Consider the following 20,215-nt stretch of genomic DNA (forward strand, 5'->3'; position numbering starts at 1 on the left):
GACCTAAGTGAAGTCTGGGAGTGAGGGGTGGGGGGCAAATGCAATCTTTAGATGTTCTATTCAGTCAAAAATTTAAACATGAGACCATCTTTGTAAAAATGCTTCAGAAATTAAAAAGGACACTAGGCAGTTATTACTTTAAGCTAGAAAGATCTGTTTCAAAGCTATACATGTGTAATATTAATATTGCTTCTTATTACTGATATTATTCATTCCAAGAGAAGTCAGAGCCACACTGATGAATAAAGAGATAATAATGTGCTTATCCTGACAGCAAGATAGTCGGCAAGCTTAGGCAAACCCTACAGCTTTCAGTACTAGCATGCAATCTGAAGGATGGGGTGAGGCGGTTACAGAATGAAAATCCGACTGAACTGGGAATAAACAATCATCTAATCAAGCACACACTGATAAAGAGGAATCTAGGAATGACTGCTGCAGCCTGAGAGTCAAGGGACAGTGATGACAGTCGGCAGCAGTGGAAGGCACAGGAATGGACACGGATGCAGACAGACTTGGTAGGGAGAAAGTCCAGATCACACTTCTTCCTCAGCAGTGATGTCATTGAGTGGCATGAGTACACGTGTATGTGTAACCCTTTAGTTAAGAATGCCTAAAAGAAACTCAGTGGAAGGCATGATGAAAGCTATCTGATATGTTAATACTTCTCAGGAGGACAGGCTAGAGATACAACATGGGAGACGGTAGTACACGGTGGTCATATACAGAAATCAGGATAGAACTTGTCATTTATTACCAGCCAACCCCCAAACCAAACTTCTTTTCCCTGCTATATGATATTATAGCTGAATCCTGCGGATAGTTTTGCTTTGTCAGACAATTTGATTTTGTCTAGAACATACTGTGGTGGGGAAGCCATTAATAAGATAATGCAGACAATGCACTCATCTCCAATGGAAACTTTCCACAAGTATGGTCCAGAAACTCCAAACTGCTACTTGACATGACAGCAGCAATCTGTTATCCTGTGACCTGAGCCTCTAGCCAAGACTATGTTGGTTAGTTGTCAATTAGACATAAACTAGAGTCATCTGAGAAGGGGGAACCTTAACTGAGAAAATGTTGCTCAGATTGGGCTGGGCAAGCCTATGGGACATTTTCTTGATTGATGACTGATGTGGGAGGCCCAGTCCACTCTGAGTGGGGCCATCCCTGGACTGTTGGTCATAGGGTGTATAAGAAAGCAGGCTGAGGAAGCTGGGAGGAGCAAGCCAGTATGCAACACTCCACCACTGATCTTGCTTCAGTTCCTTCCTGATGGACCGCATCTGTGAGCAGATAAACCCTTTTCTTTTCAGGTTGCTTTTGGTCATGGTCTTTATTATAGTAATAGAAACCAATCTAGGACAAGGACTGAATTGGATTGGTCAGAACCATTCCTGTTTGCATGACTATGCTTCATGTGACCCTTATCTGCATGGCAGACATTGTACAACTGGAAACTGCAAGCGCAGCAGGGTTCATAGGACCCCCCTCCCCCGCCCCCACTACACACCAGCCAGTATGGACTGCCCTCCTTTACATGGTATGAATTACATGCCAGGAAACTACACAAAGCAGCTCAACCCAACCACTGAAGGACTGTAGCCATCTTCCCACACCTTATACTGCAGATAGTATTCTAATTACTGTCCACTGTGACCACCTTTGCAGCATGTCCAATACACTACGCTTCCTATTGCCTAACTCCTTCTTGGCTAATGTAGTTCCTGCTCCACTACCAAAGGGAACCTGCAAGGGCAAAAGTGAAGAAAGGGACTTTGCTTCTTTCTTCTGGAGCACTGGAGCCAGCAGATAGACTTACAGGGTTGAGGGGAGCTGTAGACAGCTGTGCTATCATAGCAGACTTTCTTAGACTAGCCTCGGCCTACACCTTCTGCAAAACTCCTTCACCACTGGCAGGAGGTACAGAGTATAGTGACATCAAGGCCCTTTCCGACAAAGAGATCTGAATTGCACCCTGGGGCGGCTAGTACTTCCTTGTTCATTCTTTTTTCACTGTTCACTCTCCCTACAGGTACACCTGCTTTCTTCAGTTTCTCCTTTTATACCCTCCAGAATCATCTCTCATGCCCTTAGTAATTACCGTCTTTTAGTGGTTATCACCTTGTTACCTTTAGGCTGAGCACTCTGAGCCCTTGCCAACACGAAATGGGATGTTAGTAATTGAAAGCATGCACAAGCACCATAGTCAAGTTGTCTCTGCTGCTGAATGTGACTGACACTGTCTACAGCCTACAGCCTACAGCCTTGGGGAGCCCCAGGGGTCCCACCTTTGAACGCTGTGCTAATGGTGACTACAAGGTGATGTGCACGAGAGTCTGAGTGCAAGAATCGCTTACAGCGAGAAGTAAACAGATCAGCTCTTAAGTGTTCAGCCCAAGTCAGAGCAGTCAAAGTAGTCAAAACCACCACAGAAAGTTTACAAGAATTCCTGACACCCAATGGCCTATAAAAAAATTAAACAAAAATTTAACATTGTGGGTAAATGATTAAAATGTCAATTCAATTACACAACTTGACCATATTTCTTCTATGAAAGCTGAATGGGAACTCTGAATTCTGAATGTGAACATTTGGCTGGACTCTGACAAGACTGAGAACTCAGATTTCATAATTCTGTTTTGCTTGCCAACACTTTGAGTTTGCTTGTTTCTTTCTGTACCTGGGAAGTCTGGCCTGCCTGAAACAGCTAGCTGTCTTGGAAAGAAGAACTCTCACACCACCCTGTGTTGTCTGTTTCTAAACTCACAGCGTGGGTCAAAATATAGCATTCTCTAGAGCAAGCCATAGGCCACACAACAGAGGGCGTGGCCACGGCCCAATTCAACCTCAGTCTTTGCTGAATGTGGTGGTGCAACATAACTTCAGCACCCAGGACGCCAAGGAAGCAGGCAGGAGAGATGGAGAAAACAGAACATCCTTTATGACTGGAATAAGGAGGGGGTTTGAAGCAAGGTACAAAACCAGGGAACATTATAGGCACATGAGAAGGAAAAGGAGCCTCCCACGCCAGAGTCTCCTTGAGGCCTCCTGCCAGCTAAGAAGCAAAAATTCCAACACAATAGATAATATTTGATATAAGAGTTGTCAACATAGATAATGTCTATTTTATTTATGAATACTTTTAAACAATGTTAAAATACCAATGGCCTAAGTTTAAGACCTAAGCCATTATAACCTCAAATAAGGCTTTACCTTTTCCCAGATATCTTTTGGGATCCTCAAACAAGACAATACCTTCTACTTTCCTACATCCCTGTGGCCTACAGTATGGATTGCAATTCTGTTGGGTCCCATGGGAACCTCCCTAAAATCTTATAAAGTTAAAATCTTATAAAGTTCTTAGCAAGTCTCTGTACATAATAGATTCAGACTCTCCAAAAGTCACTGAAGTGTGACTCCCTTAGAGAACCCCACAATCACACTCTTGGGTGTGTCTTTCTTCCCAGGAACCCCTCTTTTAAGCCCCATGCTTAAAGAGAACACATGCTAGCTTCTCTTGAAAAAACACTTTCTGCAGCAGGAATGTGTGAGAAGATTTGAGCCACCTGCTCCTGTACATTACTTCCATTTCCAGACCTTTCCGAGCCCAACATTGTATAGGATGTTGTTACTGGGAACAAGGACAGAGAGACATAGCTCCACATTGTCACCCTTGGTAGCCTGAGAAATTATTTTTAGAGACTTCAACTTGAGCAAACCCATGAATCTTGGCTTTGATGCAGGAAAAATGACAATTATTAAAATGAGCTAACAGATTAAATAATGATGAGAGTGAGTTTATAAAGAAGGGTTCTCCATTAGAGATCAATAGAGATGTGGGGCTAAAAGGAAACATGGAATGAAGAAAGATATGCAAAAATAGCAAGAATCCAAAAACAGACATTCCATAAAAATTCTAAATTGATTATAATTTTTAAAAAAACCTAAAACCACAGGATACAAGAGCTGTTGTTTGGTTTTTTGTTGTTGAGATGGGGGTCTTACTGTACGGCTCAGGTGGGCATGAAGGTTGAAGTCATACCACCTCTACAGAGGTTACAGGTGGCCGTCAGCATGGCAGCAAAAGAAACTGTTAATGGGAACTTTCCAATGTGTCATTTAAAAAGGAAGTACAAAAGGCTGGTAAGTATTCAGGATATATTTACTTCTCAAACTTTAAGAATATAAAAATTAAGCCATATTGTATATTTAAATTCTACTTATTCTTTGATTGCTATGAAGCTGAGTTATTTGCAAATTTTTATATAGTTCACTTACATCAGTGTCTCATAACTAACTCAGCATGACATCAATAATCTTTTTTTTCAATTTGTATTATTTTATTTATTTATATTCTCATTGTTTTCCCCCTCTCTATCCCCCCTTCCACAGTTCCTCATCCTAGTCCTCATCCCCCTTGCCTCTGAGAGGGTGCTCCACAACCCCTTACCTCTCAGGCCTCTCCTGTCCCTGGGGCCTCAAGTCTTTTGAGGATTAAACGCATCTTCTCTACTAAGGCACGACCAAGCAGACCTCTGTTAGATTTGTGCCAGAGGTCTTAGACTGGCCTGTGTATGCTCCAGGTTGGTGGCTCAGTCTCTGGAAGCTCCCTGGGGTCTGGGTAAGTTGAGCTTGCTAGTCTTCTAAAGCCTGACACTATTTCTGATGCTATGATATGCTTACAGTCGGGTGCCTGGCATGGCTGTCCTCTGAGAGGCTCTACCAGCAGCTGAGACAGATGCAGATACTTACAGCCAACCATTGGACTGAGGTTGGGGACCACTATGGTTCAATTAGGGAAAGAACATCAACAATCTTCTCATATTAACTTAAGCAGTTGTCACACACACCACCAGAAATGATGGCTGACACCCTTAATCCCAGCACTCAGGAGGCAGAAGCAGGTGGAGCTCTGTGGGTTTGAGGTCAGCCCCAACTTTATAGAGTTATAGGTCAGCTAGGAAGGCATAGTGAGATTTTTGTCTCAAAAAAGAAATTTTCACACATATCCTTTCAAATTATGAAGACCAACTTTCCCTCTTGAACTGAATAATGCTGAATAAAACAAAGATAAGTAAGTAAGACTATTAAAACCTCAAAATACAGAATCACACGTTTTGCTGGAACCTAATGCAAAGATGTACTCCCAGTGGGAGCCACTAGCACTGGCAGAGAGTTTTTCAATATTAACACAAAATAAAAGGCCACACACTCAGGAAGCATAAAGCAGATAAATCCAAGTAAACCCACACCCATGTTCAGTGTGGGTAAACTACAGAGCTGTAGGGAAAAGCAAAAGAGAATAATACGGACTCTATGCCAAGAGCTTCAGAAGCAATTACAAGGATTCAAACCTGAACCAGCTATCAAAATAAGTTTGCACTATTAGACAAGTGAGGACAATATCCCATTCTGATTGGCATTATACTGTTAAAAGAGGAGTTAAGCAGTAGTAATGAAACTGAATAAATTCTCCCTGCCTTGGATCGCTCCCACAATCCTATCCTTGGAATGTCACAAGTTCAGCCCAAGGAAGATGAGGGAATTTCTAATAATCCTTTGTAAGAGACATTCTATGGCTATTTGTGAATGTCAGAAGACTGTGACAGCTTAATCTTTGTTGAAGTCTGAGAGCCTCTTACCCTTTTTCAGTTTCCGGACTGCCAACATACAATGACTAGGAGAGAGATCCCATATTCTTAAGGTCTTATCATCACTTACAGTAGCACAGATGGGCAGATAAGGATGTGTGGCCAAACCCCACACCTCTCCTTCCATGTGTCCCTATAAAGAAAACACAGTTAATCTCAGTGTAATCTGAAAATACATGAATGAGAGGACGAGCTCCGCAGACCCGCTCACCAGTGAAACTGAAAAGGACCTCTAAGTTCAGTAAAGCCTTGACAAGGTTTCAAGGAGACAGAAGAAATGAAAGAAAGTTTACCAAGGAAAACCTAGTGGATTTTGGTGAAATAGTGAGGGTATGTGTACTGGAACCCACCCACCTCTTCCCTGGTCACAACTCATCTACTTGGAAACCAAAACAGACTCCTGCAACCAAGAACACCTGGCTTTATCCCCAGCTCCTGGCTGGAGGGCCAGCCTCTGAGGAGGGGCAGCATATCATCCTACCCTACTGCCTACTGGAGGATAAATTCTTGTTGTGCACAGCAGGCAAGTGGAAGCTCCATCTCCCCAAGTCTATTCCAGATGTCAGATCTACCTTGAGTGTAATGCCACTGAGAATAATGAAGCCCTGCTGTAACTCAAGGAGACCTGAGATCACTCCCACCAGATGCATTTGCCCCCTAAAGTCTACAACACCCAGGAGCCCTCCCTGTCCTTGTAGTCAACTCCAGAGCCCTGACTTTGCCTCTGGGAAAACTGGCTGGTCTATATTTTTGATTGTCATACAATTAACAGCGGTTTTCTGCATTCTGCTATAAAGCCAGTTTCTTCAAGATTAGGAGTTTTTTTTTCTTCTTCTCAAACCATGAGGCACTACTTCCCACATCATCTTATGAAGCGGATACCACAACCAGATAAGAAAAATACAAAGCAACAACCCTAACCAGCAGCACTAACATATTATTAGCTAACAGAATTCAGCACATGTAACAACCACCATACAGGGCAACCAGGAAAGCAAGGCTGTCAAACCTCAAAATAAATTCATATAATAACTGCCACAGAATGAAAATCAAACACCATGATCATCCTAATAAACTAATAAAAAAAGGCATACAACAAATCTCTCCTGGCCTATGGTTAAACCACTTAATAAACTAGAAATTAAACCATGACTCTCCATCTTAGTAAAAACATCTGTGAAAAACCTATGATTTTATTATGAAAAATCTCACACCTATATTACCATTACTCAGGAAGCTGAGGCAGGAAGATAGTTGCAAATTCAAGGTGAGTTCAGCAAATGAGTTCAGACAAGCCAGGATGACCAACAAAACCATGTCTTTAAATAAGAAATGAAGGAAAGGAGAGGAGACAGGAAGAGAAGAGAGGAAGGGAGGAAGGAAAAGGAGGAGGAGAGAGGGAGGATGCTTTACTTAATGATAGCTTTCCTTAGATAAGGAACAAAACCAATATCATCTGTTTTTACTGCTCATATTCAATGTTACACTGGAAGTTTCAGCCACAGCAACTAGCCAAGTAAAAGAAGTAACCACTATCCAGAACTGAGATGAGGAAGTGAATCAATTATTTGCAGATGAGATGATCTTGTATATAAAAATTAGTAAAGAATCTACTGCAAAACTTTTAGAACCAATACATGAAATTAGCAAGTTGATAGGCCCTTGTTCCATTATAGGATGTGCACAAAATCAACTGTAAAATATACTAGCAAAGAACAATCTGAAAATAAAATTGAGAAAATATTGTTTAAAATAACATCAAAAATTGGGATAAACTTAACAAAACAAGACTATACAGTGAAAACCACAAAGCCTTGTCCCTGATAAGTTAGAGAGCACATGACTAAAGAGCTACTCAGGTCCATGTAGGACAGACTGAGCTACAGACAGCACTGCTATAAACACTGGTGTCTCCTGATGTCCTAGAATAAGTTTATGTTTTGTATATTTCTATCCTGATCAGGCTCTAAACATTTTCTTCATTATTCTTACTTTATCTTCTAGATGCTTTTGTAAAAGCCAGAATGTTGTGCAAAATTCCTATCAAAGAATGGATTATAATCATAAAAATATACATTTTATCTAGATCTTTTATATCTTTATTAAAATTTCATAATTTTCTTGGTGTAGGTTTTACATATTTTAACTATAAAATTCCTGGTCACTGGACTACCCAGTGAGAAGGATCAGACAGAACAAGTGCAAGCCTGCACAGCTGACAATCTGCCTCTGATTTCCAAGAATCCATGGCAGAAGAAGAAAACTAACTCCCCCAACCTGTTCTCTGACTTCCACACATGCCACAGCATGTGCACTGCTCCCCCCAAATCCATGAATACATGTAACCAAATCATAAAAAATAAAGTACTGGTTACTGTATAGTTTCATGAGTAGTATTGTATGTAATATTTTATTCGTATTGCTACTAGGAAGAAATACCATTGATTTCTATATGTTCATTTTTAAACTTATCACATTATAGAGGACCTCTATCAGTTTTATTTTTCAATTTATTATCTCAATATTCAGGGTATATGGTTATAGTTATAGAAATTAATACTGTTTTTCTATTTATTTCTGGCAATTAAACTCTACTTGATTTCTTTCACTGGATCCACTAAGCTTTCATGTACACGTTCAGACAACAGCCAAGGAAAGGTCATCGTGTATCCTAAAGCCAAGAAGCTAAAAAAGACATTAAAAATCTCACCATATACCAAATATAACACAGTATGATAAGTGTGAATCAGAGGTACAGTACGTATTCAGCAGGCATGAGGCCCTGGCCTAAATGCCTAGTATCATTTTTTAAAAAGATATATTGGGAACAGTTTTAATTAGGAGTCCATAAGGACAGCATCCACACTAGGTTACTATGTAGACAACCTGAAAGCCAACATCAATACTAAGATGAAACCATATATTTTACCAAACAGAAGTCCCCAGCGGACTCTAATCAAAACCTTTGACAATCACAAACTGCCAATAACGTCAAGCTAAGGTTGAAGAATTTTAACCAAACAAATGAATCTCTGTCTTCCCCACCTAGCTGACAAGAGCTTGGTGCCCATGCTGAGGCCTGGATCCTCACATCTCTTCTGACTTTGAGTGCAGTCTACTGCACAAGTGCTTTAGGGCTCAAATAAAGTCTGCTCAGTTTATCTAAAATGTCCCCTCTTTTAAGACAGTCTTCTCATTTATTCTCTGATGCCATCTATGTACAATGTATGCTGATCATATCTACCCCCTCTTCAACTCTTCTCAGATTCCCAGTCCATCCACAGTTTTATCTTAATAGAGATTATGTGTGATTTCTAGATCTAATTAAAAAGCAATTCCTCTGTATTCATGTCTAAAAGAGTATTTGTAGTGATACTGTCTGAGATCTCACAGATGTGTAAATTACCTTGACTAGCCAGATACATAACCTAAGGGGAAGATCATGAGTGCAGGGCCAATCAGTTTCATATACGTGTGTGTGTGCTCATGCACACACACACACCCCAGAAACCCCACAATGACTTTATTATTTTTTTATTTTAAAGGCATACTCTGTAGGTGAAATTAACAAGCTATCACTAGTATATGTTTTGCCTCTTACATAATCTCATTGATAGGGTATTAACAAAAAAGCACTAAATAAAGCATGAACAGTACTCTATCTGTGTGTGCTCTTTGGTATCCTAACAGGAATGAAGCAGATCATTTAAGATACAAGTCTGTATTAAGAAAGGAGGCAGAAGTGGAAGCAGGGGCAAGTGGATCTCCACAAATTTGAGGCCAGCCTGGTCTACATAGCAAATTCAGAATTAGCAGACCACAGTGAGGCTCTGTCTTATTTGTTTCTGAATTTTCATTAGCTTCTTTTCACTCGGAAATGTTTTCAGTAATACAATTTTAGTCTATAGCCATACTATCCTTTTTCACTTCTGCAAACTATAAACTTAACACTGACTTAACCAGAGTTTCAAATGACTTATGTTTAGAAAATGGGCTCCAAAAAGTAAAACTAAAACATGAAATGAATGCCTCATTATAACTAGTTTTTGTCCCATTGATTTCATAATTAGTGACAGAATTTTACTTAAGTAGTGGCACTTATTCTACATGAGAACATGTATATTCATTTATGGTTTTGACTAGTCCATGGGCTAATTTTCTCAATGTATGAAACATTGAGACATATTTCCCTCACTCATCTTGCATTGATTTACCTATGTCAGCTTTGCTTCTCATGTTCTGAATGAAATCATGAACTGTAAAGGAAGGAAAGTTCACATTAATATTTCAAGTACCTGGACCAGAAGAGTGATTGGGCCACTCTTATCCACTTCTAATATCTCACCATTCTTTGTGCCAACCAAAATATGACCATGCCCTAATGATATGGCACGTATAGATGGGTTATCTTCCAAGAGCAGACCTGAAATGTTAAATGGAAAAGTTCTTAAAGGTATGAAATTAAGATAATCCAAGAGTATGTATTTTTCCACTGATAGTCTTTGATTGTTACAAAAAAAAATCACATTATAAAGTTCTATCTATATTTGAGAAATTCTAATAATGTACTGTATTTCCTTCAACCATTCAATTTGTTAATCTTAGAGCATACCAACATATAATTCTGCTCTACCCAGGTCCCACACTACCATTTCAATAACTACATCTTTGCTTCATAGATTAGTAAATCTTCATCATGTTCCTGTTCCCCTTAAGTTATGCATACCATCAAGATCAGGAATTCTAACTCAATGTAAGACAGATCCCTCTGGCCAGTGTGTCCTAGGTAGGCCTCAGCAGCATAGCAGGAAGCATGGCAGACCTAGCTCTTGCAACAGATCTTGTGTGAGGAGGTTATTAGAAAGGGAGAATTTGAGAAAGGAATTAAACTTCTGAAGGGAGACATTTCTGATCTGAAATGTGAGCATGGTTCTATCATTGGAGGGAAGTACAGACTGTAGGAAAAAGTTAAAGCTTGCAGAAAAGGCACTGAGATCGGAGGGAGTATGGCACAGTCCCTGAAAGGAAGAAATGCACCGAAAGGAAAGACCTGTGAGGCTAGAGTGGAGACCAGCACAGTTCCCTCCTTCCACAGTGGGGTCCAGGGACTGCAATCAGATGGTCAGGTTTGTTCAGTAAGCACAAATGCTGCCTGACAACAATCTCCTAGATGCTGGTAAGTATGAGAGTCAAGAGTGTCATGGTGAGTTAGACTTCATCAAATACACCAGAGAAGGGAGGATAATGACTCTGGTTTCATGATTTCTATTTAATTCTGATGATTAACAAGAAGGCAAAATATAGTTCTTGTGTTCCATGTCAGTGATCAAGCATATTGATGAATAACTAGTCTTTTCTTGAACAGCAGACTAAATATGAACCTACCTTTAGATCCTGGGGCTAAATCAGCTCTTTTTATAGCATAGGTCTTGAGGCATCTTTCAAAGGAATCATCCCAAAGGGCTACCATACCATCTTTTCCTCCAGTTACAAATCCCTATGAAAACAAAGGGATCCAGTTAGTAAAGACCAAAATACATCAAAACCAATTAGCTGCTTTATATTGAAAAGCTACAGAGAAAAGAGTGTAGCCAAAAGTCTTCTGACTAACAGGGATTCAGTATAAGGGATTAAGTTTAACAGTATGAGTCTTTATCATAGTTTCCCAACATAAACACAGAACCTATAATGTTATCTATAGTGATGCTAGGATACCAAAAGACCAGTTTTTGTAGTGGGTGGTGAGTGACACCTGCCACTTTCACACTTTCAGCAATCACACACACCCTTCTAAAGCCTCCTACTTTACATTGGAAAGAAGGAATGGCAATGGCACTAAATAGGATGTAATTATACAGACAGCACTTAGCATAATGTTGACACATAGCAGGGCTTAATAGAGTAAGGTTTTAGTTTCCTTTTCTTCATAATAATTTGTGTGTGTGTGTGTGTGTGTGTGTGTGAGAGAGAGAGAGAGAGAGAGAGAGAGAGAGAGAGAGAGAGAGAGAGAGAGAGAGAAGTGAGGGGGTAGAAGAGAGGGGGAGGAGGAAGGAGAAGGGGGAGGAGGAAAGGGGGGAGGGAAGAGGGAGAGGGAGTATGTGTGTGTGTTTCTGTAAGGTCAGATGACAGCTCTCCTTCCAATGTGTGTTCCAGGGATTGAATTTAGGTTGCCCAATCTGTGCAGTCAGTATTATACATGCTGAGCCATCTCACCAGCCTTTCCTTTTCCTGTTCTCTTTCTTTTCCTTTCCTTTCTTTTTTCTTTCTTTTCTTCTTTCTCTTTCTTCCTTCCTTTCTTCCTTCCTTCCTTTCTTTCTTTCTCTTTGTTTTTTATTTTTAGACGGGTCTTGTGTAGTTCAGGCTGGCTGAGCATCAAGTATGACCTTGAACTTATAATCCTCCTCCCTTCACCCTCTGAGTGCTGGGGTTGCAGGGATGTGCCACTATGCCATTTAAAGTGGTTTTAAGCAGCATATCTATTTCATATCATATTTAGGGATTTGGAAGGAAAGAACAAAACAGACCATGATTGGGTAGCCCAGCTAAGTAGAAAGCAGTGCTCCCTCCATGATAGCTGTATTTAATTTAAAACATCCTTAAGTTACTTACTTTCTCCAATGCATGCATACTGAACACGGGCCCATCATGGGCTTTAACTGTTTTTACAAGAAAGACATCTCTCCAGATGCACACATCTCCTGTGGATGTTCCAGAAAAGGCCATCTCTTCAGTCCATCCGTACACTGCACACATCATTGTGTCGTTTTTCCCCAGAGTGCCTACGTAGCCTTTTTTTCCAATTAATCCTCCCCCTGGGTCATAAAAAAAATGTGAAAGTACTGCTTTCAAAATGTCCACAGTTACAAAGAACAGTTTCATTCCTATTGATGTCTGATAGAAAGACATTTAACAGTATAGAGGATTAACAAGAAAATTACAAATCTATCAATCTACTTGGGGAATACTTTGTATCATAGATCTTAGGCTCTATCTTTTAAAGATGAATAACATAAAAACTAAGTTTTAGTCACTTGTTAGAATTTTTAATAATACTTGTCAAAAAATTTTATGGCTTATTTAAAGAAAGTTTTTTAAAGACCAATACAGGCTCACATTGACAGCCTGTGTGCCTCCCAGGAGGTCCACAGTAATCAAAGGCACAGGTGAGAATCTCTCCCAAATACCTATGCCAGCTGAGAGAACCTAGGGGCCCAGATGACGCAGGACCCACCTCCACCACTGCTACAGCCCCATCCCCAGCTCCACCCTTCTTCCAGCCAGCTTCCTACCTGGGCCAGATCAGCAGCCAGATACCTGGCCATACATCACAGCCTGCTTGCCTCCTAGGTGGTCACCAAAGACACAGAGCCCAGCTGACACAAGGCCCACCTGCCCAACTTCACCTTCCTACTGGTCCCCTTCTCCATCCAGGTCAGATCAGCAGGCCTGATACCCTCCCACACCCCACAACCTGTCTGCCTCCCAGGAGGCCCAAAATAACCAAGAACACAGCCTGCCTGCCTCCTAGGAGGTCCACAGTAACCAGGGATGCAGGAAGTCTGCTTTAACCAGAGACACAAGAGGCCCACCCTAACCAGAGACTGCAATGCCTGCCTCCAAGGAGGCCAGCTCTAGTCAGAAATACCCAGGCCAGTTAATACCAGAGATAACCAGATGACAGAGTCAAGCACAAGATCATAATTGACAGAACTCAATGCAATCGGGCACCACTAGAACCCAGTTCTCCCACCACAGCAAGCCCTGGATATCCCAAAAAGCCTAAAAAGCAAGATAATCACTTAAAATTCCATCTCATGAAGATGATAGAGGCCTTTAAGGAGGATATAAAGAACTCCCTTAAATAAATACAGGAAAACACAGGTAAACAAGTAGAAGCATAGGTAAACAGAAGAGGAAATAAATAAATCTCTTAAAGAAATACAGGAAAATACAATCAAGCAGGTGATGGAATTGAACAAAATGGTCCAAGAACTAAAAATGGGAATAGAAACAATAAAGAAAACACAAAGGGAGAAAACCCTGGAGATGGACCACTTAGGAAAGAGATCAGGAGCTACAGATGCAAGCAAGTATCATCAAAAGAATATAAGAGATAGAAGAGAGAATCTCAGGCCTAGAACATACCATAGAAAATATGGGCACATTGGTCAAAGAAAATACAAACTGTAAAAAGCTAACCCAAAATATCCAGGAAATCCAACACACAATGAAAAGATCAGGTCTAAGAATAATAGGAATAGAAGAGGTTGAAGAATCCTAGCTCAAAGAACCAGAAAACATCTTCAACAAAACCATAGGAAATAAAAAACTTCCCTAATCTAAAGAAAGAAATGGCCATTAAATGTACAAGAAGCCTACAGAACATCAAATAGATTGGACCAGAAAAGAAAATCCTTCTACCACATAATAGCAAAAACGCTAAATATGCAGAAAATAAAAAGAATATTAAAAGATGCAAAGGGAAAAAGCCAAGTAACATGTAAAGGCAGACCCATCAAAATTATACCTGTCTTCTCAACAGAAACTCTTAAGGACCAGAAGATCCTGGACAGATGTCATCTAAGAAAATATAAATAGCAGCCCAGGATACCATACCCAGCAAAACTCTCAATCACCATAGATGGTGAAACCAAGATATACCATGGCAAAACCAAATTTAAACAATATCTTCCTACTACTCTAGTCCTACAGAGGATACTGGAACAAAATCTCCAACACAAGGAGGATAATTACATCCAAGAAAACAAAAGAAATTAAACATTACCCAATAAAACCAAAAGAAGAGAATCATACATAATACTACCTCCAGCAACAAAAATAACAGGAACTAATAATCATCTGTCTTTAATATCTCTCAACATCAATGGATTCAACTCTCCAATAAAAAGACACAGGCTAACTGACTGGATACATAAACAGGATCCAGCATTTTGCTGCATACAAGAAACGTACCTCAGTGACAGAGACAGACACTACTTCAGAGTAAAAGGATGAAAAAAGCTTTCCAAGCAAATGGTCCCAAGAAACAAGCTGGAGTTACCATTCTAATACCCAGTAAAATAGACTTTCAACCAAAAGTTATCAAATGAGATGGAGAAGAACACTTTATATACTTCAAAGGAAAATTCCACCAAGAAGAAGTCACAATTATGAACATCTATGCCTCAAATGCAAGGAGACCCACATTCATAAAAGAAACATTATTAGCTGGGCAGTGGTGGCACACGCCTTTAATCCTAGCACTTGGGAGACTGAGACAGGTGAATTTCTGAGTTCAATGACAGCCTGGTTTACAGAGTGAGTTCCAGGACAGCCAGGGCTATGTCTCGAAAAACCAAACCAAACCAAACAAACAAAACACCACCACCACCACCAACAACAACAAAGGCAAAGAAACATTGCTAAAGCTCAAAACACACATCACACATTGAACCTCACACAATAATAGTGGGAACTTCAACACCCTACTCACACCAAAGGACAGGTCATTGAAACAGAAACTCAACAGAGACACAGTGAAACTAATAGAAGTTATGAACCAAATGGACTTAACAGATATCTACAGAACATTTCACCCCAAAACAAGAGAATACACCTTCTTCTTGGCACCTCATGGAACCTTCTCCTAAACTGACCATATATATAATAAAACAAGCCTCAACAAACACAAGAAGACTTAAATAAACCCATGCATTCAATCAGGTCACAATGGACTAAGGTTGGACATCAGTGACAACAAAAATAACAGAGTGCTCACATACTAATGGAAACTGAACGACTCTCTGTTTAATGATAACTTGGTCAAAAAGAAATAAAGAAAGAAAGAAATCAGGGACTTTATAGAATTCAATGAAAATAAAGACACATCATATCCAAACTTATGGGACACAATGAAAGCAGTGTTAAGTAGAAAATTTATAGCACTAAGTGCTTTCATAAAGAAATTGGAGAGATCCTATATAAGCAATTTAACAGCACACCTGAAAGCTCTAGAACAGAAAGAAGCAAAGGCACCCAAGAGAAGTAGATGCAGGAAATAGTCAAACTCTGAGCTGAAATCAACCAGGTAGAAACAAAGAGAATTATACAAAGAATAAACAAACAAACAAACAAACAAACAAAAGAGCTGGTTCTTTGAGAAAATCAACAAAATAGATAAACCTTTAGCCAAACTAACTAGAGGGCACAGAGACAGTTTAACAAAATCAGAAATGAAAATAGAAAGAGAACAACAGAAACTGAGGAAATTTTAAAAATCACCAGAAACTACTACAAAAGCCTATACTCTATAAAACTGTGAAATCTAGATGAAATGGATGATTTTTCTAGACAGATACCACACACCAAAGTTAAATAAGGATCAGGTAAACTGTCTAAACAGTCCCATAATCCCTAACAAAACAGAAATAGTCACCAAAACCTCCCAACCAAAAAAAAAAAAAAAAAAAAAAAAAAAAAAAAAAAAAAAAAAAGCCCAGGGCCAGATGGTTGTAGTGCAAAATTTAGCAGACCTTTAATACTCCTCAAACTATTCTAAGAAGTAGAAACAGAAGGAACGCTACCTAATTCATTCTATGAAGCCATAGTTACTCTGATAAATAAACCAAACAAAGACTCAACAAAGAGACTATCAGACCAATTTCCCTTATGAATATTGATGTAAAAATACTCAATAAAGTTCTCACAAACTGAATCCAAGAACACATTAAAACCATCATTCATCACAATCAAGTCGGCTTCATCCCAGGGATACAGGGATGGTTCAATATACGGAAATCCATCAATGTAATCCACTATATAAACAAACTCAAGGAAAAATCACCTCATTAGATGCTGGAAAAGCCTTGGACAAAATACAACACCCCTTCATGTTAAAAGTCTTGGAAAGATCAGGAATTCAAGGCCCATACCTAAACATGATAAAAGCAATAAACAGCAAACGAGTAGCTAACATCAAACTAAATAGAGAGAAACTTGAAGCAATCCCACTAAAATCCAGGACAAGACAAGGTTGCTATATCTCTCCCTATCTATTCAATATAGTACTCAAAATTCTAGCTAGAGCAATTAGACAACAAAAGGAGATCAAGGGGATACAAGTTGGAAAAAAAGAAGTCAAAGTATCACTATTTGCAGATGATATGATAGTATATATAAGTGAACCCCAAAATTCCACCAGAGAACTCTTGCAGTTGGTAAATAACTTCAGCAAAGTAGTAGAATATAAAATTAACAAATGATAAACAGGCTGAGAAAGAAATTAAGGAAATAACACCATTCACAATAGCCACAAATATATAAAATATCTTGAGGTAACTCACACCAAGAAAGTGAAAGATCTGTATGACAAGAACTACAAATGGCCCAACCCAGGATCCATATCATGGGAGGGCACCAAGGCCTGACACTATTACTGATGCTATGATGTGCTTACAGACTGGTATGGCTGTTCCCTGAGAGGCCCTACCAGCAACTGACTGAGACAGAAGCAGATTCTAACACCTAACCATTGAACTGACCCCTATGATTGAATAGGGGATGGATTGAAGAAGCTGAAGGGGAAAGAAATCCCATAGGAAGACTAGCAGTCTCAACTTACCTAGACCCCAGGGAGCTCCCAGAGACTGAGCCACCAACCAGGAGCATACAAGGGCCAGACTAAGGCCCCTGACACAAATACAGTAGAGATCTGCCTGGTCAGGCTTGGTGGGAGAAGATGGAGAAGATGTGCTTAATCCTTGAGAGACCTGAGGCCCCAGGGAAGGAGGATATCTGGTGGGGCTGGGGAAGCACCTTCTCGTAGGCAAGGGGTAGAAGGAATGGGATGAGGAACTGGGGGGTGGGCAATGATGGGAATGTAAATAAAGTAATAAAAATTGGGAAAAAAGACCAATACAATGACCACTTATATATCTGCTATAAAAAAAAAAAACCCACACACAAACAACTGATAGTTCATGCCCATCATTCTGCAATCTGCTGATATCCCCAAGATTTTGTCAGTTATATACATATTGATCTATCTTTTAGAAATCTGATTTTCAGAACTCTATTCTCTCCTTATATAAACAACCTATAGTTACTAATTTTCCTATTACTGAGTTTTAAAATTGCTTCTAAGTTTTTGTTATTAAAAGTACCTTCCTTTACACAGGTTTATAAGGGCTTCTCTGCAAGTGTACAGGTTTCTCAGGGCATGACTAGAAGCTGCTCTAAGGTACTGGGGGAACGGGACAGTGTATAAATAAGATACACATCAATACTTCTTTCCATCAATTCTCCAGAGTTAATACAGCAGCTTACACATCTGCTAACAGTGAAAACAGCCCCTGGTTTACCACTAGATGCTATCTTACTAGGAACATGAAATACCAACTGAATTTTACTGCAGTTTTAATTTAAATGCATTAGTGTTGATGAGTTTGATCAATTTTCACATTATCTTGACTATGCATCATGTATTGATATCATCTGCATATTTTTCCAACTGAGCTCATCCATTCCTTTACTTAAGAAACATATGCCACACACTAGTCATGGCACAGAAAATAGAGCTAAGGGCGAAACAGATGACAAAGCTCTGCTTCCGTGGAGCCCCACTGTAGGAGACATTCAGTAGATAGAAGAACGGAGTAAAGCAGACAGTGTTACAGTAGTGATGACTGAGGCTTTAAAAAATGCAAGCCTAAAAGCAATCAGGAGGTTGGAGGTGTTCATTTTCAGGAGAGTGGGCCAGTGGCTCTCTGCCTGTAACACTTCATGGAGTAGAATTCAAAAATGCAGGGAGAGATTGGTAACTCATAACTTGGAATTCCTAAAGTCTAGACCTGAGTTAGAGTGGCATGAGAATCCATTTTTGCCTCATCCTTAAGGTATTTCCTTCAATAAAGCCTAAAACTATTAATTTAAGGGGTTAGGTGATACTTAGTTTAAAGAAATAGATAATTATGTTCACTTACCTAATGAACTCTGTGAATCTGACTTCTGAAAATGAGATAGACTGAAAATACACACCAAACCTTAACATTTACCTCCTTATGATTCAGTTTCAGGGCTATTAGATAGAAAAACCTAAGGAAAAGTATTACTAAATTGAAGTGTGTGTTTGTGTTTGTGTGTGTGTGTGCTTGTTTTCGAGACAGAGTTTCTTTGTGTATTAGTCCTAGCTATCCTGGACTAGCTTTGTAGACCAGGCTGACCTTGAACTCCCAAAGATCTGCTTGCCTCTGCCTCCTGAGTGTTGGTATTAAAGATGGGAGCCATGCCACAATTACCCAGCAACTGCACATCTTTTTTTAAAAGTATGTACTTCTCACGTTCTTTTTCTCCTCCTCCTCTTCCTCTTCCTCCTCCTTCTCTTCTTCCTCCTGCCTCTCTTCCTCCTCCTTCTCCTCTTCCTCCTCCCCTTTCTCCTTCTTCTTCCTCCTCTTCTTTTTAGTTGAAAGGAGTCTGTGACAAGTTTCCACTTTGTTTTTTCCTGCATGTATACATACACCTGTGCGAACCTCATGCATGCAGTGCCCACCAGGTCCAGTAGAGGGCATTGGATCCCCTACCAGTAAGTGGCCATGTGGGTGCCCGGAATTAAACTTGGGTCCGTAGAAGAGCAGGGGCTCTCAATCACAAGCCACCTCTCCAGCTACCTACTATTTACTTTTTTAAAACCTCTTATTTCAAACAAATATAAAGGTGTAGTGTTTCTGCAGTCCTCTATCCAGTTTCCCTTAAAGTTAGCATCTTAACAGCACTATCCCTTTATCAAGACTAAGACACCAACATCATCTACACAGTGCCCTTAATTGATCCTCAGGCCTCATTCAGATTTCAGTTTTTCTAAAAATTTTCCTTGTCTATCCCAAGATCCAGTCCAGCATACCACACTGTACTTAGCTAAATTATTTTAAAGATAATGCTTTCTAGAATTTCAAAGGAGCAAAGAGAAACATTTCCTTACCTGCTCTACGCCAAAATTTCATGTGTTTAATCCCAGCTGTAATTAGTTTATCAGGCACATAGGGGTTCATTTTCACAACAAAAATCTTATCTTTACTGCCTCTGAAACAAACCAAAATGTTTTAGCTCTAAAGATAATCCATCCCAGTACAACTCACATCCTATCTGGAGTCCTCTGCCTACTGGATCATTGTTTCCTGCTGGTATCTGACATTCAGGCTGTGAAATCATTCATTTGTGCATTTGTCAGTATTTAAATATGTTAACTCTGCTCAGCAGACTCTCCAGACAGTAGAAACTGTGAAAATAGAACTTCAGTTAGACAGTAGCCATGAGCCCCGCTGGATTGTGGACAGAAAATGCTGTGTGGAATGTTGTGTGTAACAAGAGTTTAAAATTTTTGAAATAGTAATTCATTACAACTTAACATGTCCTTCCATATTCCTTTTATTACATTCACTTACTTCAGGGGAGAGGCACTCATGCCACATTCTGTGTGTAAGATGTCAGGGACAACCTGTAGGGATTATTTCTCTCCTTCTACCACACTGTAGGCCCTGGTGATCAAACTAAGGTTACACTTG

General features: G+C 39.8%; 1 protein-coding gene across 5 annotated transcripts in view; it reads right to left on the reverse strand.

The window, feature by feature from the left end:
* Window positions 1-20,215, reverse strand: part of Eml5 (EMAP like 5) — a 114,606-nt gene that overhangs the window by 41,027 nt on the left and 53,364 nt on the right. For all 5 annotated transcript variants that reach the window (XR_015045253.1, XM_085830612.1, XM_085830611.1 and 2 more), the window contains exons 17-21: window positions 19,633-19,733; window positions 12,267-12,469; window positions 11,043-11,154; window positions 9,953-10,080; window positions 5,649-5,790 (exon numbers count right to left, since the gene is read on the reverse strand). Coding sequence is in view for 4 of the 5 variants with exons in the window: in XM_085830612.1 (XP_085686738.1) it covers window positions 5,649-5,790; window positions 9,953-10,080; window positions 11,043-11,154; window positions 12,267-12,469; window positions 19,633-19,733 (686 nt within the window). In the remaining variant the exon portion in view is untranslated. The remainder of the gene's footprint in view (window positions 1-5,648; window positions 5,791-9,952; window positions 10,081-11,042; window positions 11,155-12,266; window positions 12,470-19,632; window positions 19,734-20,215) is intronic.

Source organism: Mus caroli, unplaced genomic scaffold (genome assembly GCF_978045245.1).
Source record: "Mus caroli unplaced genomic scaffold, Mus_caroli_1 scaffold_14, whole genome shotgun sequence".
Lineage (NCBI taxonomy): Eukaryota > Metazoa > Chordata > Mammalia > Rodentia > Muridae > Mus > Mus caroli.